The 21,818-nt window shown below is 39.0% G+C and overlaps 1 protein-coding gene across 1 annotated transcript in view; it reads left to right on the top strand.

Moving 5' to 3' along the window:
* EVI5 (ecotropic viral integration site 5) overlaps positions 1–21,818 on the top strand; it is a 143,844-nt gene that overhangs the window by 53,724 nt on the left and 68,302 nt on the right. The window contains exons 15-18 of the mRNA XM_044674835.1: positions 13,346–13,480; positions 15,383–15,523; positions 16,363–16,521; positions 18,388–18,534. Coding sequence (XP_044530770.1) covers positions 13,346–13,480; positions 15,383–15,523; positions 16,363–16,521; positions 18,388–18,534 — 582 coding nt within the window. The remainder of the gene's footprint in view (positions 1–13,345; positions 13,481–15,382; positions 15,524–16,362; positions 16,522–18,387; positions 18,535–21,818) is intronic.

Here is a 21,818-nt window from a genome sequence, read left to right on the forward strand (position 1 = left end):
TGTACTTATTAATGTTATTATACCCATTTCACAGATGAGGAAACTTTATATGACTTGTCCAGAATCACATATCTACTATAAGTGTCAAAGGCTGGATTTGGACAATTGAGTGGCTCAGTGGATTTAGAATAAGGAAGACCCGAGTTCAAATCTAGCCTTAGCCATTTACTACCTTTGTGACCCTGGGCACATCATTTAACTTCTGTCTGCCTCACTTTCTTCATTTGTGAAATGGGTATAATAATAGTACCCACCTTTCAAGGGTTGTTGGGATAAAATGAGATAATATTTTTAAAGTGCTTTGCAAACCTTAAAGCTCTATAGAAATGTGAGTCATCATTTGAACCTAGGCCTTCTTTGACTACAAGTATAATACTCTAGGGCAGCTAGGTGGTGCAGTGGTTCCTGGAGTCAGGAAGACCTGGATTTAAATCCAGCCTCAGATACTTCCTAGATTTATGACCCTGGGCAAGTCACTTCACTCTGTTGGCTTCAGTTTCCTCATCTGTAAAATGAACTGGAGAAGGAAATGGCAAACCACTCCAGTATCTTTGCCAAGAAACCTCAAATGGGGTCATGAAGAGTTGGACAAGACAAGAATTGGACGTTTTGTGTCACATTGCCACAAAGATCATAGAGACTCTCCATGTAGAAACATTGCCTTTAAAAGAGTTCCTCTTATATTTCTGACTGTGAGGATGTTGAAAATTCCATGGCAGTCTAAAAAATGAATAGAAAAATTATGCCTTGGAAAAAAAAAAAAGGATACCCAACCCATCCTGAGTCCCCTGTACAACAAAGTGTTCAGGACACCAACTTTTCAGCCTCCCGGATATGGGATATGCTTTGCTTTTTGCAGTATCTTCTCAGCCCACAAATTCTCTATTTGGAATCACTAAGCCAAGGAATTGGACTGCATGTTTTTGGGTTGGTTTGTGTAGCCTAATCATATATGAGTTATTCTCATCCCGGGAAGTCAGGTAATGCCTGCCTTTCTGAAGTAAACCAAATCTTTGATGATCTCTTATATAGAAAACATATTTCCAGGATAACAAGATTTTTTTTTTAAAATCACTTATTTTAAGCAGATCAATAAGATAGAATTCTAAATCAAGCTATTCCCTTTTTTCTCCTTCAGATTTCACCAGTTGATTAATCCAATCTCCCTGCTAATCCTCCTTTTGTTTTGGGCAGAGGTTGGGCTTGATCTCTAAGATCTCTTTCACCTCTGCGGGTTCTGATTCCGTCTTCAGTTCCTAGCAGTTCTGGAAACACATTCGTTGTTCCTTATCAGTGTCATCAGCTTGTCTTTCTGGTGACTGAGAATGGCCATGTGGCATGAAGAAGAAGAAGAAGAGGCTTTCTAACAGACATCTGTAAATTTGAAGGGTGACTTTATTCTCTATTTCTCTTTCTGAGGCAGAGTATTGTTAAAAACAGGGGCTGCCTATCTAATAAAAGAATTTTGTCAGCTCAATAATAGTCAGTAAGCATTTATTAAATGCCTTCTATGTGCCAGCCACTCCACTGAGAGCTGGGGATACAAATAAGAAAAAGGCTGGTTCTGCCCTCCTGAGTGAAGAGGACACACAGCAAAGGAAACTGAAAGGGGGAGGGGATGGTGCCAGAGGGTAGCAGTGGGGGGACGAGGGCAAGGGCAGTTGTGTGCCTGGGGTTGCCAGCTGAACAGCTGGTGGGAAATGAAGAGTAAGAAAATCTGAGCCCTCTAAAGGGAGGCTCCGTGGAATGGGCTGCCATTTAGCTTAGCCCTTCAGAGAGGAGAGGCATCTGAGGGTACCATGGAGGTATTGAGTACCAGAGCTGAAGCCATCTCCATGATGGTGTGATTTCTCATGAACTTATCCAGGATGTTCAAGGAGAGGAAATAAATGAAGAGTTGGAAATTCTGAGCCTGGTATCCAGGGAGGATTTGGGAAGGGTTTTTAGCTCCTTCCTTCAGTCAGAAAGAAGAAGCTACCCAGGGTACCAAGGAATTCCTTTAAGTAGACTAAAATGGAATATTTGCTTTGTATCTTGTAGGACTATTTTGAGGAAAGACTATAGATAGAAATAATTAAGCTACAAATATTCCATGATTTTCCATTCTGTAACATGGTTATTAAATTTCAATTTAATTTAGAACTTGAAAATGTTTATTACCAAGTAGTTTCTACCTATTTCTCATGAATAAGTTTTATTGTTTTTAATTTTTTTTTATTTCCCTTAGCAATTAATTATTGACCAAGTTTGCTAATGATTAAAGACAAATGTTAATCTATTTGGCTTTTCTTTTTTGATCCCCCAAGTAATGATTCTTTGGTTATATTTCACGTTTCCTTGTAAGGTCAAGCTTTCATAATTATAATTTATTGAGAAACAAAGTTTAGCCTAGGGATAATAGTAAACCACTAGTTATTGGACTTTTTAAACGTCAGCATTTCAGCATTTATTAAGGACCCCCACAGTATATAAGATGCTCTAAAGAACATTTATGTCTTGAAAAGAAAACTAGATGACTGGAGTTTCAGTTGGGTTAGGATGAGAGACAACTGATGATAGTTGTTATCTCTGAGATATTAAAACAATGAAAGGAAGGCCTCCTATGTGCTGGACAGATGGAAGAATTTATGAAAAGACAGATAAGCATTACATAGAATAAGAAAATATGGAGGGATTGTAATTACATTAATGATTTGTATTGACACCAATACAAATATAAATCCATCAGGGTTTCAATACTCCGGGGATACCTTAGAGATATTGTGGTTTCAGTTCCAGATCACTACTATGCTGTAGTCTGTAAGTGTGCCATAGTATGTCTAAAAAAATGTACATAACCTTAATTTTAAAATATTTAATTGCTAAAAAATGCTTCATCTGACCTTCAGTGAGTAGTAATCTTTTTGCTGGTGGGAGGATCTTGTCTCAGTGTTAATGGCTCCTGACTGATCAGGATGGTGGTTGATAAAGGTTGGCGTGGCTGTGGCAATTTCTTAAAATAAGACATCAGTGAAGTTTGCCATATCGATTGACTCTTCCTTTCAATTGAATACTTCGAGGCCATTGTAAGTTTATTATTCATTATTATTGTTTCTCAGGGAGTAGAAAGGTCTAAGGAAAGGGACAGAGACGGAACAGCCAAGCCAGGAGCTATCAGAACACACTCATTTATCAGTTGTTTGTCATCTCATATGAGCATGGTTCATGGCATCCCAAAACAATTACAATAGTAACTTCACAGACCACCACAGCACATTAGTAATGGAAAAGTTTGAAATATTGGGAGAATGTCCAAAATGTGATACAGAGACTCAGTGTGAGCACATGCTGTTGAAAAAATGACACAGTAGACTTGCTTGACACAGGGTTGCCCCAAATCTTCAATTCAGAAAAAACCAAAACACTATCACAATATCTGTGAAGCACAATAAAGCGAAGCATGCCTGTGTATGTAAAGTTGCTATTCAGTGAAGAAATGGGCCTTAATCTTGAAGGAATTAGTAATCCACCTAATAGGAGACGTAGAACATAACACAAAACAGTACCTAAACCAGGCATAGTCCTTTATGATGCAGGGGGAAGGAAGGGAGGCTTCTTAGTGGAGGTAACAGTTCGGGGTAACACCTTCAACAGGTTGAAAATGATCTTGTGCGAATCAGGGCATTCCATATGTAAGATACAACTTGGATAAATAGACAGTAAGGAAAGCAAGGGATATATTAAAGGAACATTGAGTACAAGAAGAAGAGTGATAGTAAAAAGGGTAGATGAGTGCCAGGTTGTGGAAGGCCTTGAATCCCAGGCTGTCTCCTGAATTAACTTTGGCCATTAGTTCATTGTGCTTATGGCAACTTCATCATTTACATAATTGTATAATTGCCTAAATTACTCATTTGAATTGGAATGCTGCTACTCTTAAGAAATGTATATCTCTAGATTATTGTCACCATGCAGGTGAAATGTTTTAGGGATTTTTTTCCATAGATTGGTTGTCTCTAGGCACAGTCTTCAGAGCAATTCTCTAGCTTTTTCTTAAAAAAAAAAAAAAGGTACCATGAATGCTAAGAGCATGACATTAAGTTTGTGTTTCACATTCATTTAGCAAATATTTAGGGCATTGTCCCACTTTTCCAAAAGAAACATTTGTTGAGCTTAGTTTGGATTATTAGGTAAATTCTACCCCAGATTACTATGGGATGGCCCATGAGAATTTGGAAACAGAAACGGTGATCACTTCAAGCCAGCATGACTTTGATGCCAAGAATAAATGCCACTAATTTCATCTCTCTCTTTTTTTTTTTGATGGGATTATGAGATTGGCAGATAGAGGAGTGCTGCAGATGCTGTTGATCTGGATTTCACAGACTACATTTGGCAGCCTCTTAGGTTCTTCTTGTAGAAAAGATGGAGGACTATCAACTGGATGTTGGCACAGTTAGGTCATTTGGGAACTGGTTGGATGCCCAGACTCAAAGAGTAATAATTAAGAATGGGTAGGATGGTGAAGAGTTCAGGCCTCTTAAGAGTAGATATGTCTCTTAAAGGAACTGAGCATGATTTGTCTGAAGAACAAAAAACTTAGGAAAGCAATTCTCAAAGGATTCGAATAGGTGCATGGAGAAGGCTGATTTCATCTGGTTCAGGATCTCCAGGAACAGAAACAACCCCAAGCTATATCATATACTGACAATAATAGTTTGCACTTATATAGTATTTTAAGGTTTGTAAAGTACAGCACAAATATTTTCTCAGCTGACCTTCACCATAACCTGAGAGGTAGGTTATTGTCTTCATTTTCCAGCTGGGGAGGAAACTGAGGCAGACGATAGTTACGTAATCTGCCCAGGGCCTCACAGTTGGTGTCTGAGGCCATAGGTCTGGTCCTTTTTTCATGGCACTGTCTAGTGGCCACTGTTGCTAATACTGGTTATACTGGTATATGAGCCACTGGACACATGGGTATTTTTGCTCACTATCCTGAGCCACCTACATCTCAGCTGTCTTCTCTGTTTTGAGAAGAATATGGCTCAAGAACTGCAAGGTGGTTCTTAACCCATAAATTAATTATGACAATATTACTAGCTGGTCAGGAGACAAATTGCAGATATTTGAGTGTATAAAAAATCAGCAAGCAAAGTTCAAAATCCAGAGTATTCCTTAATTTGTCATTGAAATCATCAATGCACCCCCTCTTTATTCCAGCCCACTGGAATTCACTGAAGTGGTCAGTTTCTACTTCCATCCATATCCACACAGAGAGTCAGAGAAAGAAGAAAGCACAGTACATGTGGCTGACCAAATTAATGCTAACATTCATACAAAGAAGTCATAGACTTCTGCACACAAGTACAAATACATGCAAATTCAACACTGCACCATCAAGCTTTACAAATGTTCATTTGTCCATTTTGAGGATCCATGCCATATCTGTCTACTTTCTTTGGACTTGGTTAGCTAACCCTGGCCTTCCCTTTTCCTACTCCCATACTCAAGAGTTGACAGAGGCATCTTTAGCTCCATATTCTTTTCCTTTCTGTTCTACCTGTTTACATATTTAACTGTTTTTGTGGGTCAGCAAGCTAAGATGCCAGGGCTGGGAGCATCATCTCAGTTCTAACTAATTCCTAATTGCACTGTTGTTAGTACTCCTGGTTCACTTTTAAAAATATTTTTTAAATTTATTTCAGTGTTATTGATTTCCTATTAATCATCTTTATTTTATTTTATTCATTTAAAAATGTGATTCTGAGACAGGCTTCATCAGCCTACCAAAGGGGCCCTTGGCACCAAAAAAAGTCAAGAGCTGCCCTAGCAGGAGGTTCTTATTGATTTTCTGAACCTCCATATACACTCTAGAATTCTCTCATTTCTTAGCAATCGGGTTTAGCTCTAGTGAAAGCCTTTTCTCAATTTAAAAAATAGAAATGTTTCTTTTAACACCTAGCCCCAGTGTTCTCTGTGTTTTTCATAAGTTTTCTTCACTTCAAGCCTAATCTTTGCCAGCTCCACTCCCAGAATAGGGTCCTCCAGATTTTAGAGTTGCTTATTTACAAAGGATCAATACTAGAGCTTCCCCAACACAATAGACTCCTTGTCTTTAGAAGACCACATTCTAACATGAATATATTCTCAGAGAGCCCATCCAAGTTCTGGATCTCAAGGGGCTGAAACAAATCTCTGCTGTCTGTTGCTAGTTAGTAGGCTTATCTATAGCATCCAGACCATCAATTAGACATGCAAACTTCTATACACCAGGTATACCAGACTACATGTGCTGTGTCTCAAGTTCTAACTTCTACTTCAGTGATCTAGACAACTTTTGAGACCATAAATGGGGTTTGTCTGAAGAGATCTTTGTGGGTGCACAGGGAACTCGCCAACCAATTTAGGTTTAAAAAAACAAATGTCCAGAAGATGGAAGCAAGGCTAGGTGACAAAGGTGAATATAAGGCTGTGGCAATCCATATAAAACTACTGTCAGGGATAGTAAGCCCAGGCTAAACTGAGGCTAGCCATGGAAGTGAAAGACATCCAAAAGAATGTTATTAGCTTTACCTTTGTAAGGGGGGGTAGGACATGGAGAAGCCAGAGCTACCCATTTCTCATTTTATGTTTCCTTTGCAAGGGAGAGAGTCATTTACCCTAGACAGAATAGAAATGATAACAAGGAGTTGAGACCCAAGACAAGTAAAGAGGTATTAAGAGGTGATATTTGAAAAGTCATAGAAAATGAGATAGGTACCACAAGTTTGGAGAAGGAAAAATGCCCTGATTTAAAAAAAAATTAGGGAAGGAAGGAGAGGAGGAAACAGTTTGTAAGTTCAAAACCTGTGAACTTGACTTGGATTCCTAGGAAAACTCTGGCATGGATAATCAAAGCGATGGTGGCAAACATCTGGAAAGAAAATCAGTGGAGAGAAGCCATTAAAAGAAGTTCAATATCATAAGAAAAGTTCAGTGTCAGAAGGACAAGAAGTCTCCAATGGAAGGAATGCCCCAGGGATCTTTGCTCAGCTCTCTAGATCAGAGATGGTAAACCTATGACACGTGTGCCGAAGATGAAACATTTGCTGTAGTGTAGTGTAGACACTGTGCACTATAGATGACAATTCTACCTATATTATATACCTATTTTGGTTTATTAAATAGTTATATATTACAATTATGCATTTTTGTTATTTAAACTATAAATATAATGAAATTGTGGTTTTTTTTCTCAAAGTGACACACCACCCAAGTTATGCTCAGTTTTTTGTTTTTTTTTTTGTTTTTTTTTTTTTTTTTGGTGAACCAAAGCTCAAAAGTTTGCCCATCACTGCTCTAGAGTTTAGCATTTTTAGATCAGTGACTGGTATAAAAGCATAGATGGTATATGCTCCTTTGCAGGTCGCGCAAAAGTGGGAGGGAGAGCTAACGAAATGAATGACAAAGTCAGGATAACGGTCTTGGCAGGTTAATGCTGAGCTGAACCTGACAAAATGAAATTCAGTAGGGATGATGTTAAGTCTCGCTGCTGGGTATAAAATGATTAGCTTTACAAGTAGAAGATGGGGAGGCATGGATAAACAGCATTTGTTCTGAAAAGGACCTGGAGGAGTTTAGTGGGCTAAAAACTCATGAATCTGCAGTGGGATGTGGCCATGTAGAGAGCCAGGAGGTCTTGGGTTCAAGTGTGATCTCAGATACTTCCTAGCTTTTTTACCCTGGGCAAGTCATTTAGCTCCAGTTGCCTAGTACTTGCCACTCTTCTGCCTCGGAAGGGATACCTAGTATCAATTCTAAGACAAAAGGTAAGGGTTAAAAAATATGTGATCTTAACATGGCTCGATGGGGATATGATTGGGGATGTAGACTCTAAATGAGCACCTAATGCAAATATTAAAATTAAATATATAAATATAAATAAATATGGAAATATGGAAATAGGTCTTGATCAATGACACATGTAAAACCCAGTGGAATTGCTCATTGGCTACGTGAGAGGGGTGGGAAGAGGGGAGGGAAAGAACATGATTCATGTAACCATGCAAAAACATTCTAAATTAGTTAGTTAAATAAATGAACTTTAAAAAAATATGTGATCTCAGGGCTACATTAATAGGGGGCTAGCCCCAGAGAATAGGAAGATGATCATTTCACTGTACTTTGTCCTCAGCAGGTGTCATCTTGGATTCTGGGTTCACTTTGGAGAACCATAGTTTAAGAAAGGCATTGATAACTTGGAGAAGGTCCAGGGGAGGCAGCCAGGATGATGCAGGGCCTTGGAGCCATGTCATGGGAGCATTTGTGAAAGGAACTGGGAAAGGGCATGCTTAGCTTGGAGAAGAGACAACTTGAGGGAAAAAGGCAGGTGTTGGGGGATCTGGGAGCTCTCATTAGGTGTTTGAAGGACTGTTGTGTAAAGGAAGGAATAGACTCCATTTGTGGCCTCAGAGGACATGGTACAAGTTAGAAAGAAGTAAATTTAGGCTTAAGAAACTTACTCATAGTTCTGTTTATACAGAATGGTTGACCTCAAGAAACAATAGAATCTCCCTTCTTGGAGATGTTCAGGGAGAGGCTGGACATTCTTTTGTTGGGATTCCTTTGTGTATGAGGCAGTTTGGCTGGCCTCTGGAGTCCCTGCTAATGCAGGTTCTGTGAATCTGAAAAGTTCAGGAAAGGATTTGACTCTCGGTGGCAGAGGGAACTTCCTTCCTGGGAATCAAGTCCCCAAGCATTTATGAAGTAGTGTTGGGCACTGAGGATTCAAAAAAAGATCCCAAACAGCTCCTGCCTTTGAGGAGCTCATACACAGTCGAATGGGGAAGATGACAGATGGACAAGATGTAGACAGGGAAATTGAAGATCATCTACAAGGGAACTTTTCAACAATGAGAGGGACTCTGAGATTTTGAGCTGACCTGAGGGAAGCCAGGAGGAGAGAAGAAGGGAGAGCATTTCAAGGAAGCAGGAATTAGAATAGATTGAGTGAGGAAAAGGAAGAAGGCCATCATGATTAGAATTCAGAATGTGTGGAAAGGAATAAAGTGTCTGAAAACTGGATAGGTAGGAAGGGGCCAGGTGATGAAGGGCTTTAAAACCACACAGAGCATTTCATAGTTGATGCTGGACATAAAAAAGGGAGCCATGGGAGTTTACTGATTAATGGGGTGACATCACCCAACTTACACTGTAGTAGTAGCTCTTTAGTAGCTAAGTGGAGCATAGATTAGAGTAGAGAAAATGGACCAGAGAGACCAACAGGAATGCTATGGCAGGCATTTAAAGGTGGTGAGATGATGAGAGCCCACATGAGAGTGGCATCTGTGAAGTTAGAGAAAGAGTCAAAAGTGACTCTTAGGTGGTTAGCCTGGGTGACTGAAAATGAATGTTTCTTTGGCAATAGTAGGGAAGCTAGAAAGGAGGGTATGCTTTGAGGGTGGAAAAGATAAATTCAGTTATGGATGAACTTCCTAGATAAGTGATCCTGGGCAAATCAATGAAAAAGTTACCACAGGATTGGATAAAGACTATTATCCTAATTTTTTTAAAAAATTAGGGAGGATGGAGAAGAGAAAACAGTTTGCAAGCTCAAGGTCTGTGAACTTGACTTGAATTCCTAAGAAAATTCTAGTGTAGATAATCAGTAGATTTTGGCATGGATAATCAATGCCAGTGGGCATTTGGAGATGCAAGACTAGAAGTCAGGAGATAGGTTGGTTAGGGTTAGATGAGTAGACCTGAGAATCATTAGTAGAGAGATAATAATTGAATCTGTGGGAGCTTATGAGATCAGCAAGTAAAATGGCATAGAAGGAGAAGAGGAGAGAAGAGGACACAGGACTGAACCTTGGAGGATCCCCCCCTGCAAGGCTGGATATGGATGAAGATCTCACAAAAGAGATTGAGAAAGAATGGTTTGGCAGGAGTAGAATCAGGAGAGAAATTTGTACTGAAAACCTAGAGAAGAAAATATAAAGTTAAAGAGGATAATTGACATCATTAAAAGTTGTGGGAAAGTTGAGAAGGATGAGGATTAATAAAATGGCCATTAGATTTGGCAATTTATTTGTTGACTTTGAAGAGAAGTCTCATTTGAGTTTGGAAGCCAGACCATATAAAGATATAGTTAGTGAGTGAGAGGAGAGGAAGCAGGCTCGATTTTCTACAGGAGTTTAACCACAAAAGGGACGAAAAATTTGAGATGATAGCAGGGAAAGATAGATCACGTGAGGGTTTTTGAGCATGGTGGAAGACATGGGCATGTTTGTAGACAGAATGCAAGCAGCCATTAGACAGGACTAGATTGATAGGCCAGAAAATGGGGGTTATAGAGAGGACAAACTGCTGGAGAAAACTTGATGGAATAGGGTCACTTGTACATTTAGAGGGATTATCCTTGACAAGGAAAAAGGCTGCCTCTTCTTTTGTGAGAAGTAAAGGTGAGGAGGAGGGAGCAAATGGAACACTCAGCCAGTGGCCTCAAAGGGAAATATGGGGCAAGGTTCTCAGCAGAGTTGGGAGAGGAGGAGCCAAAGGAGGTTTGAGGAGGGATGAGAAGGATTAGAAGCTGTGGGGAGTGAAATAGTGAATTAATTAGGGAAGTGGAAATGATTTGTCTTATAACAGTGAGGACCCAATTGAGGTTACATAACATAAATTTGTCTTGGACCCAATTTCACAATTTTCTCAAGCTTTGTTCAGTAGCACAATGTGAGAATGAAGGCAGAAGATGGTAGGAGAACAAGACAGGCTTAGAAGGGCAAGATTGGTGATGAAAGCTCATTTAAAAAAATAAGTAGAATAAGGAGTCATGGGACTCAAGTTACTAGGAAATACGTATGGGGTGTGTATGTGTGTAACTTGAGGTGAAGGCAGTTAATAACAACTAAAGGGGAATCAGGAAAGACTTCCTTTAGGAGACAGCCTAGGAGCTACACCTTTAAAGAGAAGTGAGGAGGGGGATGCCAAACAGTCATGGGGGTACCTGGGCAAAAGAACCAAAGTAGGAGATCGAGCACCGAATTCTGGAAATAGTAACTAGGCCAAACAATGGGGAGAATATTAGAATGAGTATAATATACAATAAACCTGGAAAGCTGGGCTTTGAAACAGTGCTGAGCTAAAGAGTTTGTATTTTGTCCTAGAAGCAATAGGGAGGCACTTGAAGGTACTTGAACACAGAGTTGTGCTTTAGGGAAAACCATTCTGGCAGCTCCCTGAATGTGTGTGGAGGTATGGGAGGTTGTGGAAGGAGGACTTTTGTAGTAATCCAAGTGAAAAGTAAAGAGAACCTCAATAAGGGCTAGTGAAAGATGCTATCAAAGAAGGGATGGATGACAAGACTTAGCCACTGATTGACTGTGGGTCTAAGGAAAAATACAAGAATGGAAATTGATTCTGTGGTTGGGAAACGGGGTGACTGGATACTGTTTGCTACTGCTCTGTACAGCAATAGTAAAAGAAGGGTGAATTTATAGGGGAAGAGAATGAATTCTATTTTGGAAATAAGTTTGAGATACTTAGGGGGCAAAGAGTAGGGGAGGTGTATGTATGTTGCTGATGAGATATCTAAGAGAAAGGATGTAGAAGAGAGAAAAGCCTCCCAGAACAGCCTTGAGGATTAAACCTAGCCAATAAATACCCCAGTAGGAAATTATTTAATATATAGAATTTTCTGAGAAAACGGGGAAGTAATACAAAAATATCATATAGAATTCCTACCCAAAATAGTAAGTTTGAAAATTGTTATGTGTAAATAGTGTACCAAAATAACAAAGCTCCCAAGTATATGATATAGCTGATGTGGTAATGAAATTTTGACCACACATTAGTATAAGGCATTTTATGGTGGATTGATGTGTTTCCAAGGAAGTGCCAATGTATCATTGGTTGAGTTTTTATATGAGCCAATTTTTATTCTCTTCCAAGGAGCTCTTGGGAGTCTTGTGTATGCACTAGAGAGTTGCACATTCTTCATTACCATTAAAAAAATTAATAGCATTTTTTTTGAGATTTCAAGTGTTATGGAGTGATTTGGGGGTGAAATTTTACCAATGCTTTGCAAAGGAGGCTTGAGCCATGTTTATTTGAGCTAATCGAGTTCCTAATGCTGGTAAACTTTTTCAGTAGAATTATGGTATACTCATTGTTTCATTTTCTAAAATATGTTCCCATTAATGGGACTGCATTTTCAGTAGAACCATTTAATTGATTTTTCAAGGTAAGTAATGAATTCACTCCATTGTAATATTCTTATACTTTAAAATAATCATAATATTAATCAAAGAAATTCCGTATAGAATATGTGATATATAGGAATACATTTTACCTGTCTGTGTGTTCACATTAACGTTGTATCTTAATTAGAAGTGAGAGTGTACTATTTGAGATAGATCATATTATGATGAATATAACTTGTCCAGCTTATCTTTAGAGGTTTTGTTTTATATTTAGTAGTTTTTTATTGCTACTATGTTGATTATTTTTAAAAATCAGTCTTTATATGGGATAATTGTTTAATAGAGAACTAACTCCATAATTTGTTTTGAAATTAAAGAACTATTATCTTTTCTACCTTATAGTGTTTAAAATATAAAATTAATAAATACTATACCTATTGACTAAATTATTCAAATTGATTTTTATAACAGCTAGTCTTCTGCATTATAATTAAAAAAAAACAATATCAATTCTAAGGCAGAAGAGTGGTAAGGGCTTAGCAGTTGGAGTTAAGTGGCACAGCTAGGAAGTGTAATCCAAATTTGAACCCAGGTACTCATGCCTCCAGGCCTGGCACTCTTCCCACTGTGCTTTGTAGCTGCTCGTTGGATTGTAATTGTGGTACTTGTTTGTCATTCATCACAAAAAAGGGCTTGTGTCCTAATGAATAGAGTGGTTTGCTAATTAAAAAGGAATTGGAACCTTTCTTATTAGAATATCAACATTTTCTTTTTTCTAGAAACTATCACTATGCTTTATGAAAATCTTGATTTTCATTGATACTTTGTTCAAGAATTCAATAGCCTATGGCATAAACAGTTATGATGTTAGGAAATGAAATTATTATGAGTGCTAAATGATCTATTGTTAACTTATGGATTAATATTGATTCATGTCAGATACTGTCTTTGGATATTACAGTTAGTTTATGGGTTTTTTTTTTGCTGTTTTGAGGAATATTTGGCAATAAAATATCTACTAACTGAGTTGAAGCCTGGGGGAAGGGGAAAAGAGGAAAAGGGCCTGCCATTAACTGGATTTGAACATTATAAATATACACTGAAAATGTTTAAATGGATTTATAGTTTTTTAATTGTTTTTATTTCCTTGCAACTTTAATACACTTATCTGTAACTTGTAGCACAAATGCAGCGCCCGCTACAGTGAAAAGTTTGTGCTGCAGCTGGAGGAGGAGTTGGTCCAAGCCAGACTGAATGAAGCTGAGTCTCAGTGTGCCCTGAAGGAAATGCAGGAGAAAGTTCTGGATATAGAAAAGGTAATAATGCTCAGGTGAATGATGCTGTTGTTACTCTAGCATCGTATTCTAATGTAGTACTTCACAATTTTACAAGTACTTTTCCTATAATAATTCTCCAGATTCATTCAGAAATTAAACCAAAAAATTCAAAGTACTAGGTACAGCAAAGACATTTAATTAATGAATAAATAAAACTTAATCTCAGGGGATTTTCCTATTAGAATGGGTCCTGAAAGAAGGAAACTCAAAAATCAGTCTCTCTCAGAATATCTCATATAAAAACATAATTTCATCAAAGTCATGGGATCTTAGTAAATCACCCCCAAGTTGCATTATTGCTCTTTGTCTTACCTGATTATGAAAGGCTTTGAGCCACTTTACAACCTTAAACACTGTGCAAAATGGGACATTTTGGGATGGAAAACAGTTCAGAAACCATTGAAAGAAAAGGAGTAAAGAGAGCAGTTCTTGCTAGGAACTTGAGAGAAACTAAATACCATTTGAGCACTGAATTTAGCTCTGGATGTCTTAGCACCTAAAGCAAAATGGAATGCCCGTTTTGCCATTTTATTACAAAAGGAAACCTACAGACATCTCTGTAGTTTTATCTTTTGAATGTTCATTGCCATAAGAAGGTGTTCATCTTCAATTACAACAAAACAGAAATTGCTGAATGTGGCACATACTCTCTAATATTCAAAAAGCTAAACTTCACACAAATTTCAACAAATCCAGCATTAAGCTAGCGGTAGTAGCTTTTGTTACTGATTTATTTTGAGGTACCAATCTCTAGGTGCTCCACAGGGCTCATACCAATGTTCTTATGTAGATGATGCATGTATCTGGTAAAAACCTTTACTAAAAAGTTTTTCCATCCTTCCTTTCATGTCTTCTTTGGTTGTAAAATGTTCATTGAGTATTGCTCTTTCCACATTTGCTGTGAGGATTCTTCAGAACCAAATTTGGCATTTGATTCCTGCTATTTATTACTTGTGTGACTTTGTTCAAGTCACTTAGCCCCTCAGACCTCAGGTTTTTCAGTTGTAAGATGGGAGGTTTGGACTAGAATACCCCTGAGGTCCTTTCCAGCATGAAATCTATAAATTCTGCAGTTGGTCAGCCAACCTTTAATGAACACACACTGACAATGTAAAAGAATGAAGCATCCCACTCTGTTTGCAGTTGGATTTAAAAAATATTACTAGGACAGCGTACAGACCTAAAGATTTTCTTTTTAGGCAGCTAAATAGAATGCTAGACCTGGATTCAGGAAGACCTGAATTCATATCTGGCCCCAGACACGTTTGTCTCAGTTTCCTCATTTGTAAAATGAAGAAAATAACCTAGGACCAGATGGCCATCTCCTCTTTGACTCACATAATGAATTTCTTACATTTATCTATACATAAACACTGGCTAGTGTTTAAGAGATGCGCATTCCCGTCCACTCTGAGGGAATAAGGCTGCAGGGTCCATTGCCTCTCTTGTGGTTGGCCTCTGCCGTTGGACAGTCATGGAACTTGGTGAGGGCCCATGTGACAATATATGGAGGCAATGAACAAAAGAAAGTGCATAATTTGGGGGGGGGTTCCCCCAGGAAATAAATATTATAAAGTAAATAACATAGTAACTAAAGAGCCATCCTTAAAGTCAGGAAGATCCATTTAAATCTTACCTGGGATGCATACTGTCTCTGTGACCCTGAGCAAAACACTTAAATGCTCTAAGATTCTGTGTTGCAGAACAGTTCTTACTTTGCATTGGCAGAGGGAATTTTTCTTACAGGAAGCTCCTTATACCAATGAAATTGCAGCTAAAGATGAAAACAAAGTAGACCAAACTTTGGGGTCTGCAATAAAAAAGCTCTTGGGTAGAATAGTCCTTTAGTTGTTTAGGTTTTACTTTTCTTTCTTCTTTCAGAGAAATAATTCCTTACCTGATGAGAATAATGTTGCAAGTCTTCAGGAGGAATTAATTGCGGTGAAACTGAGAGAAGCAGAAGCTTTAATGGGGTTGAAAGAACTTAGGCAGCAGGTGAAGGACTTGGAAGAACATTGGCAGGTGGGTACTACTTTGGGCCTCATGTGCCAGATGGCAGCACACAGCCATATGAGCCGTGAGGTTACGGTTGGGCTAAGGGGCTAGAGAGGGAGGGATAGGACCTGCAGAACTTAAAATAAACTCAGTCAGATGAAGTCAGATTTCTTCAGAACCAAGAAATCTAAGGCAATATTTAAACTATTTGGAAGCACGTATGAGAAAGAACACTACCCACATCCAGAGAAAGAAATGTGGGAACAGAAACGCAGAAGAAAAACATAGGATCTATCACATGGTTCAGTGGGGATCTGATTAGGGTTTTGATGTTAAAAGATCACTCTACTGCAAATATGAATAACATGGAAAGAGGTTTTGAACAAGGGTACATGTATAACCCAGCAGAACTGCTTTTCAGCTCTGGGAAGGGAGGCGGAGCAGAATCATGAATCATGTAACAATGGGAAAATGTTCTAAATAAACTAGTTGGAAGCAATATTGTTACTTTACATTTATAACTTTGTAAAGAATTCCTTTCTAATTCACTTTGGGCCTCCAGTGTTTGCCAGTATCATGCATCAAGCAGAAGTATGGTACAGTAAATGTTTTGTACGGCCCTAACTTATAATTGATCCTAGAACAGTACTTTAAGTTAAATCTTATTAGGATAAATACTTTTTCATCAACATTTTTAAAATTATAGAATGAAATAATTTTTAGCTTATTTGAACTATTTTATTCATTGACATTTTTTGCATATTTGGACATTCTGTTATGGCTCTCTACTTGTTTGGAAAACGTGTCTACCCGAGAAGTTGCCATTATTCCTGGGACTGTTAGACTTATAATTCTTTGTGTTTTAGCGCCACCTAGGTCGAACTACTGGGAGATGGAAAGACCCACCCAGGAAAAATGCAATGAATGAATTGCAAGATGAACTAATGACCATACGACTTAGAGAGGCTGAAACTCAAGCAGAGATCAAAGAAATAAAGCAAAGGATGATGGAAATGGAAACACAGGTATGTTAGGAAAACCAAATCATAATGAAAGTTATGAATAAAGACTTTTTTATGTAACATTTATGTAGCATCAATTCTTATATACAAGTTGTGTTTTCTCCAAGGCTTTTATAATTGGTCACTTAGGCTATAATTATTTTATACCTAAGATAAGGAGTAGTAAGAAAACTCTGAAACAGTTCTCAAAGGTCAGCCACACTATTACACTGTTTGTCATGTTAGAGAGTGCTAGGCAGAAGATCTCTCTCTTCTCCAAATAAAACCAAGTTTAAGATACTTTGACCTAGTTACTATAGTGGTATAAAAACAGTTAGATCAAGGGAGCTCTTAGAAGTACACTTGTATTTATGCTCTATTTGTGCATAGAGCTATGTTTCAGGAATATTTACCACTGTGAAGGGGAATTTCCATTTTCAGAATTGTTTTATTTAGTCAGCAGGGGGCACCCTTAAACCAGAAAATTATTCTTTTGTGTGGATGCTACAAACTGGCATTTGTGTGTAAAAATTTGGTTTCCAGATTTGTTCCATCTTGGAAATAAAGGAATCCTTGGATGGAACCTCTGCATCTCTGTATCACGAGAGTTTATCAATGAAGTTTATCCGAGTTCTGGGTTAGAGAAAGAAAACTATCCAAGAACACATTAATGATCTTGAAAGATATGCACCAGGCTTGTGATTTTGTGACTAGATGGTATTACTACACTGCTATTAAATATGCCGCTGCATGTTTTTCCTCTTGGTAATGGGAATTGCTGGGCTTCCATCTTGCCCTGTGAACTCAGGAAAGTGTTATCTCAGGCAAAGGCTCTGGAGAGAGTTATTGTAATGGGCTGCTCCCAGAAGAAGTGCAACAAGCTTGGGAGGAATGTATCTCAAATGACAAAAATGATGGAAGGGGAAAAGGTAGGACTCCTTGACCTTTAGCAGGATTTCCATGGAGTGGGTAGAGTGAGATCTCCTTAACTTATTTTCCTCTATCTCCCCTCTTCATTCCTTCCTTTTTTCAGAGTTCAAGCTTTGAAAGATATCTTATTGCTTTTGTTAGTGCAGAACTTACTTCATTGGTGGGAAAGAAAAGAGAAGGCTTGCTCCCTGAAGGCATTTAGAAGAATTTATATTTGTATAGTGTTTTATAGTTTACTATTAGGCTCTGGAGGGAACAGCTAGGTGGCACAGCGGATAGAGCGTTGGGCCTGGGGTCAGGAAGACTCATCTTCCTGAGTTCAAATCTGGCATCAGATATTTACTAGCTATGTGACCCTAGTCAAGTCCTTGTTTGCCTTAGTTTCCTCAACTGTAGAATGAACTGGAGAAGGAAGTGGCAAACTACTCTAGTATCTTTGTCAAGACAACCCCAAATGGGATCACAAAGAGTTGGACCCAACTGAAAAACAACTGAACAAATTAGACTCCAGGGATCAGTTTTTTGAAATGAAATAATATGCAGACTTCAGTGCTTGTTAATTATTAAATATTAAACTATGTGTACATTAATTACAATATATGTTTTAAGAAGGGGCATAATATATGTTTATAGTTTAAATTTGGTTATTGCAGAAATGATAAATTAAGCTTAAATTTTGGCTTAAAACCTCTGATACATTGTTGAGATTCACCTCCAATGCTTTCATAGATAAATATTTGATTTTTAGTCAGACTAGGAATTTTGGCTCCATTTCAAACTTCTATTTAAAAAAATTTTTTTATAAAATTTTCAAGTGTGTATTAAATGGGGTTGGGATATGAAAGGCACTAAAATTTTGTAAAGCTATGCATAGTAAATAGATAAGTAAAGAATGAATGTGTTAGACCTCCTTAACATATCGCATCTCATTTCAATTTTGCTTTTATATTTTTTTGTTAGAACCAAATCAATAGCAATCACTTAAGAAGGGCAGAACAGGAGGTGAGCAGCCTGCAGAGGAAGGTGCAGTGTCTCTCCACAGAGAACAGAGAATTAATCTCCCAATTAAGTGAAGCAAGGCGCAGGCAAGCTGAGATGGAATACAAGGTAAAGGGTACAGCATGCTCCCCCTGGTGTGGGACCCTGGAAATTCCCTTGTCTCCCTCTCTTCTACGTCCTGTCCATAAGGGAGTCTGATGTGCCTTGGGAAGGGGGAGGCTGGTTTCAGGCTGTCTGTGTGTCTGCCCTAGTCCATACCATCTCTTTGGTGCTCTCAGAGTACTTTCTCCTTATGGCCTCTCAGGGGTGCCGAGTGGAATACTTGGGGAACAAGGACTTCCTGGTCCAGTTGGCCATGTGTCCCTGGATAAGTCCCTTGACCTAGCAGCACCTGAGGCAACTCTTCTGAGGCTTTTCAGTTTTAGAGCAGGTGCTGATTTACCTGACTAAAGGGAATTTCCTTACCAGGACTTGCCTGGTAAGGAATCCTTACATAGACTGCAGCCAAGTTAAAAATACCTTGAAAGCCAAATGATTCTTTTCTTTCCAAGGGAGCAGGAGCCAGAATGAACAAATCTGGAGATAGGTCAAACTGCTTCGTCCAGGAATGATGGAATCTACTCTTAGCACAAATGGAAGTCAGGGTCAAGTTAAGCAGGGAGAGAGGGTAGGTAGGAGTGACTCAAGGCACTTATGAAACACTCACTATGCCCAAAGCATTGTGCTCAGCCTTGGGCCAGATTGTAGATCATCCCTGGGACTTGGAGACTTAGATTGAAGCATCAAGAACATTACGCTCAGATATGTTCAAATCTATGTAAATAAGGACCCTCAGAATGAGATGGATTGGCTTATGCATTATCCAGATCTCCATTAGCACAGTTAGACAATCAGTTTCTGTCTGTTCTTTTTTTTTTGGTCTCAGTTAACAATGAGCTTGAGCATCATCAGTTGAATTACAAAAATAACAACATATCAAAGTGAGGATCTATAAAAGTATTTGTTTTAAGCCAAGTCTTCACATCCACACAATTGGTCAGAAATGGTGAAATGCAAGGTGCCATTCTATATGTTGTTTGCTGATTAAAAGAAAACATTTAACTCAGTAGAACAAAAAAATATCCTTAGAGATTCTGTTGAAACAAAAGACATACCAGGCATATATCAAGATCATTTACGATTTCTTGATAAATACAAATCCAGAGATAGCTCTGTCTTCTGGTTTTCTAAGGGGCATTTTAATTGAGGCATAAAGCAAAAGTATATGTTCACCAAAAGTGAACCAGTACCATTGAAGATGTCCTTCTTTAGCATCTAATTAGAAGAATGGTTTTCCCCGTAGATGGTGAGTTTCCAGACTACATTGTGCTGATTGCATCAAGCCCCAGAACATTTATTGGACCCTTCTCAATGAGGTCTCATGTCACTTGAAATTGCCTCATTGCCCTCTCAGGGAAACTCTCAAACAGATGAAAGATGCTTATTTCTTTCATTAATCATGACATGAAATTAGATGGTTCTGGGAATTAGTTCATCCGCATAAATGCCATAAATAACACCTGCTGGCAGTCACCTAAACCAGAACTGATGAGGAAAAAAAGGAACTGTATTCTAGTTGGGCAGCAGAGCAGTGCTTGCAGTGATCACTTCCCTCCCCCTATACAAAAGCCCTTTTTTCAAAACTAGTATTCTCTAGGTAACACTTGATGGCTACAAAGTCCAGACCAACACAATCATGGAAGAATCAGAATGGCAGGTGCCTAAAACAGCAGTGACCAGGTAGATAGAAGCAAGCGGCAGCATATTACCCAAAGTGACTTATGAAAATGATGTAGGGTTAAGTGGGAGCAGAAGGTGTGATGAGCAGGTCTAGAAGCAGCAGCAGCAGTGGGAGCTAATGGTCTAGGCACCTATTACACTGGCTTCTGGGAAATATTCTATGACATTCATTGGGAGGATCCTCAATGGAGGACGTATGGAAGGTCCTGGACAAGAGCTACACCAGATGAGGCAAGATTGCTGTGCTGTGCTCTGTGCCAGCTAAGGAAGTGCCCACCTGATGGATCAGCTGGCCCATCAACTTAATCATCCATCAGTGCTTATCTTAGAAGCATCACCATCAGAGCTTCTACCTTATCTTGCCAGATGATCTTCAGAATCTTCCTAAGACAAGTCAAATGGAAGTGATTCAATTTTCTGGCATGGTGCTTGTATACTATCCAACTTTCACAGGCATAAAACAATGAGGTCAGCACAACTCTGAAGACCTTTAGTCTAATAGGCAGCCTAATACTTTCTCCCACACTTTCTTTCGGATCCTCCCAAACACTGAGCTAGCTCTGGCAATGGGCATCAGACTCATTATCTACGTTCATAAGAACGTGGATATCCCGGAAAGTATACTGCCAAGGGAAGTGAACTCATCCATGGCATTTAGAATTTCTCTATTTGCTCTAACCAGTGGTTTGGTGGTGGCTGGGAGAGAAGCTGGTTTCTTGTTGTTAATTATCAAGCCAAAATTAGCACCAGTGCCAGCGAATGGATCCATGCTCTGTTCTTTCTCAGTCTTAGAGCTTCATTTGAGCACACGATCATCTGTGAAGAGAAAGTCTCCTTCCATTTAGCTTTGGCTTATGGCCTTTGCAGGTTAAGTCATTTACCAGCAGTGAGGTAGTTGACCTTGGTGCCATTTTGGACCTCATTGAAAGCATCAGACAATAGCGCTCAAAAGCACAGGAGCAAGTACACAGTCCTGCTTCACTCAGTGGTGCTTGGGAAAGAGCAAGAGCATCGTCCCTTATCCAGAACCCACGCAAACTCGCTGTCACGGAGCTGGCGTGCAGTACTGGTGATTTTCTCTGGGCAGCTAGATTTTGCCATGAACTTCCACAAGTCCTCATGACTGGCAGTATCAAAGGCCTTGGTCAGAATGTTATGTATAGATCTCTGTTCTGCTCCTGGTGTTTCTCCTGGATTGTCAGGCAGCAAACATTCTTATCAACTGTTCCTTGGCCCTTTCTGAAGCTGCATTGGCTCTCAGGTAGGTGACCATCTTCCAGGTAAAGGATCAGCCTACTAAGGAGGACTCTGGCAAGGAGCTTGCCAGCAGTGCCAGAGAGAAAGAGACAAAGGCCAATCCTTTTCATTTATAGAGGTGGTCAGTGGAGGCATCTTTGATCTCCTGGGGGATAGCTTCCCCTTGCCACTTAACCTGGAAGATTTCAGTCAGCTTTTGTGTGAGCAATGGATTCCCTGCCTTGTAAATCTCTATTGGAATGGAATCAGCACCAGGCACTTTGCCATATGAAGGGAGCCTAATGGTATTCCAAACCTCTTCTTCAGTTCAAGGTTCAGCTAGAAAGGGATTAACTTCCACCTGAGATATATGGTCA

Source organism: Gracilinanus agilis, chromosome 4, assembly GCF_016433145.1.
Source record: "Gracilinanus agilis isolate LMUSP501 chromosome 4, AgileGrace, whole genome shotgun sequence".
In the NCBI taxonomy this organism is placed as follows: Eukaryota; Metazoa; Chordata; class Mammalia; order Didelphimorphia; family Didelphidae; genus Gracilinanus; species Gracilinanus agilis.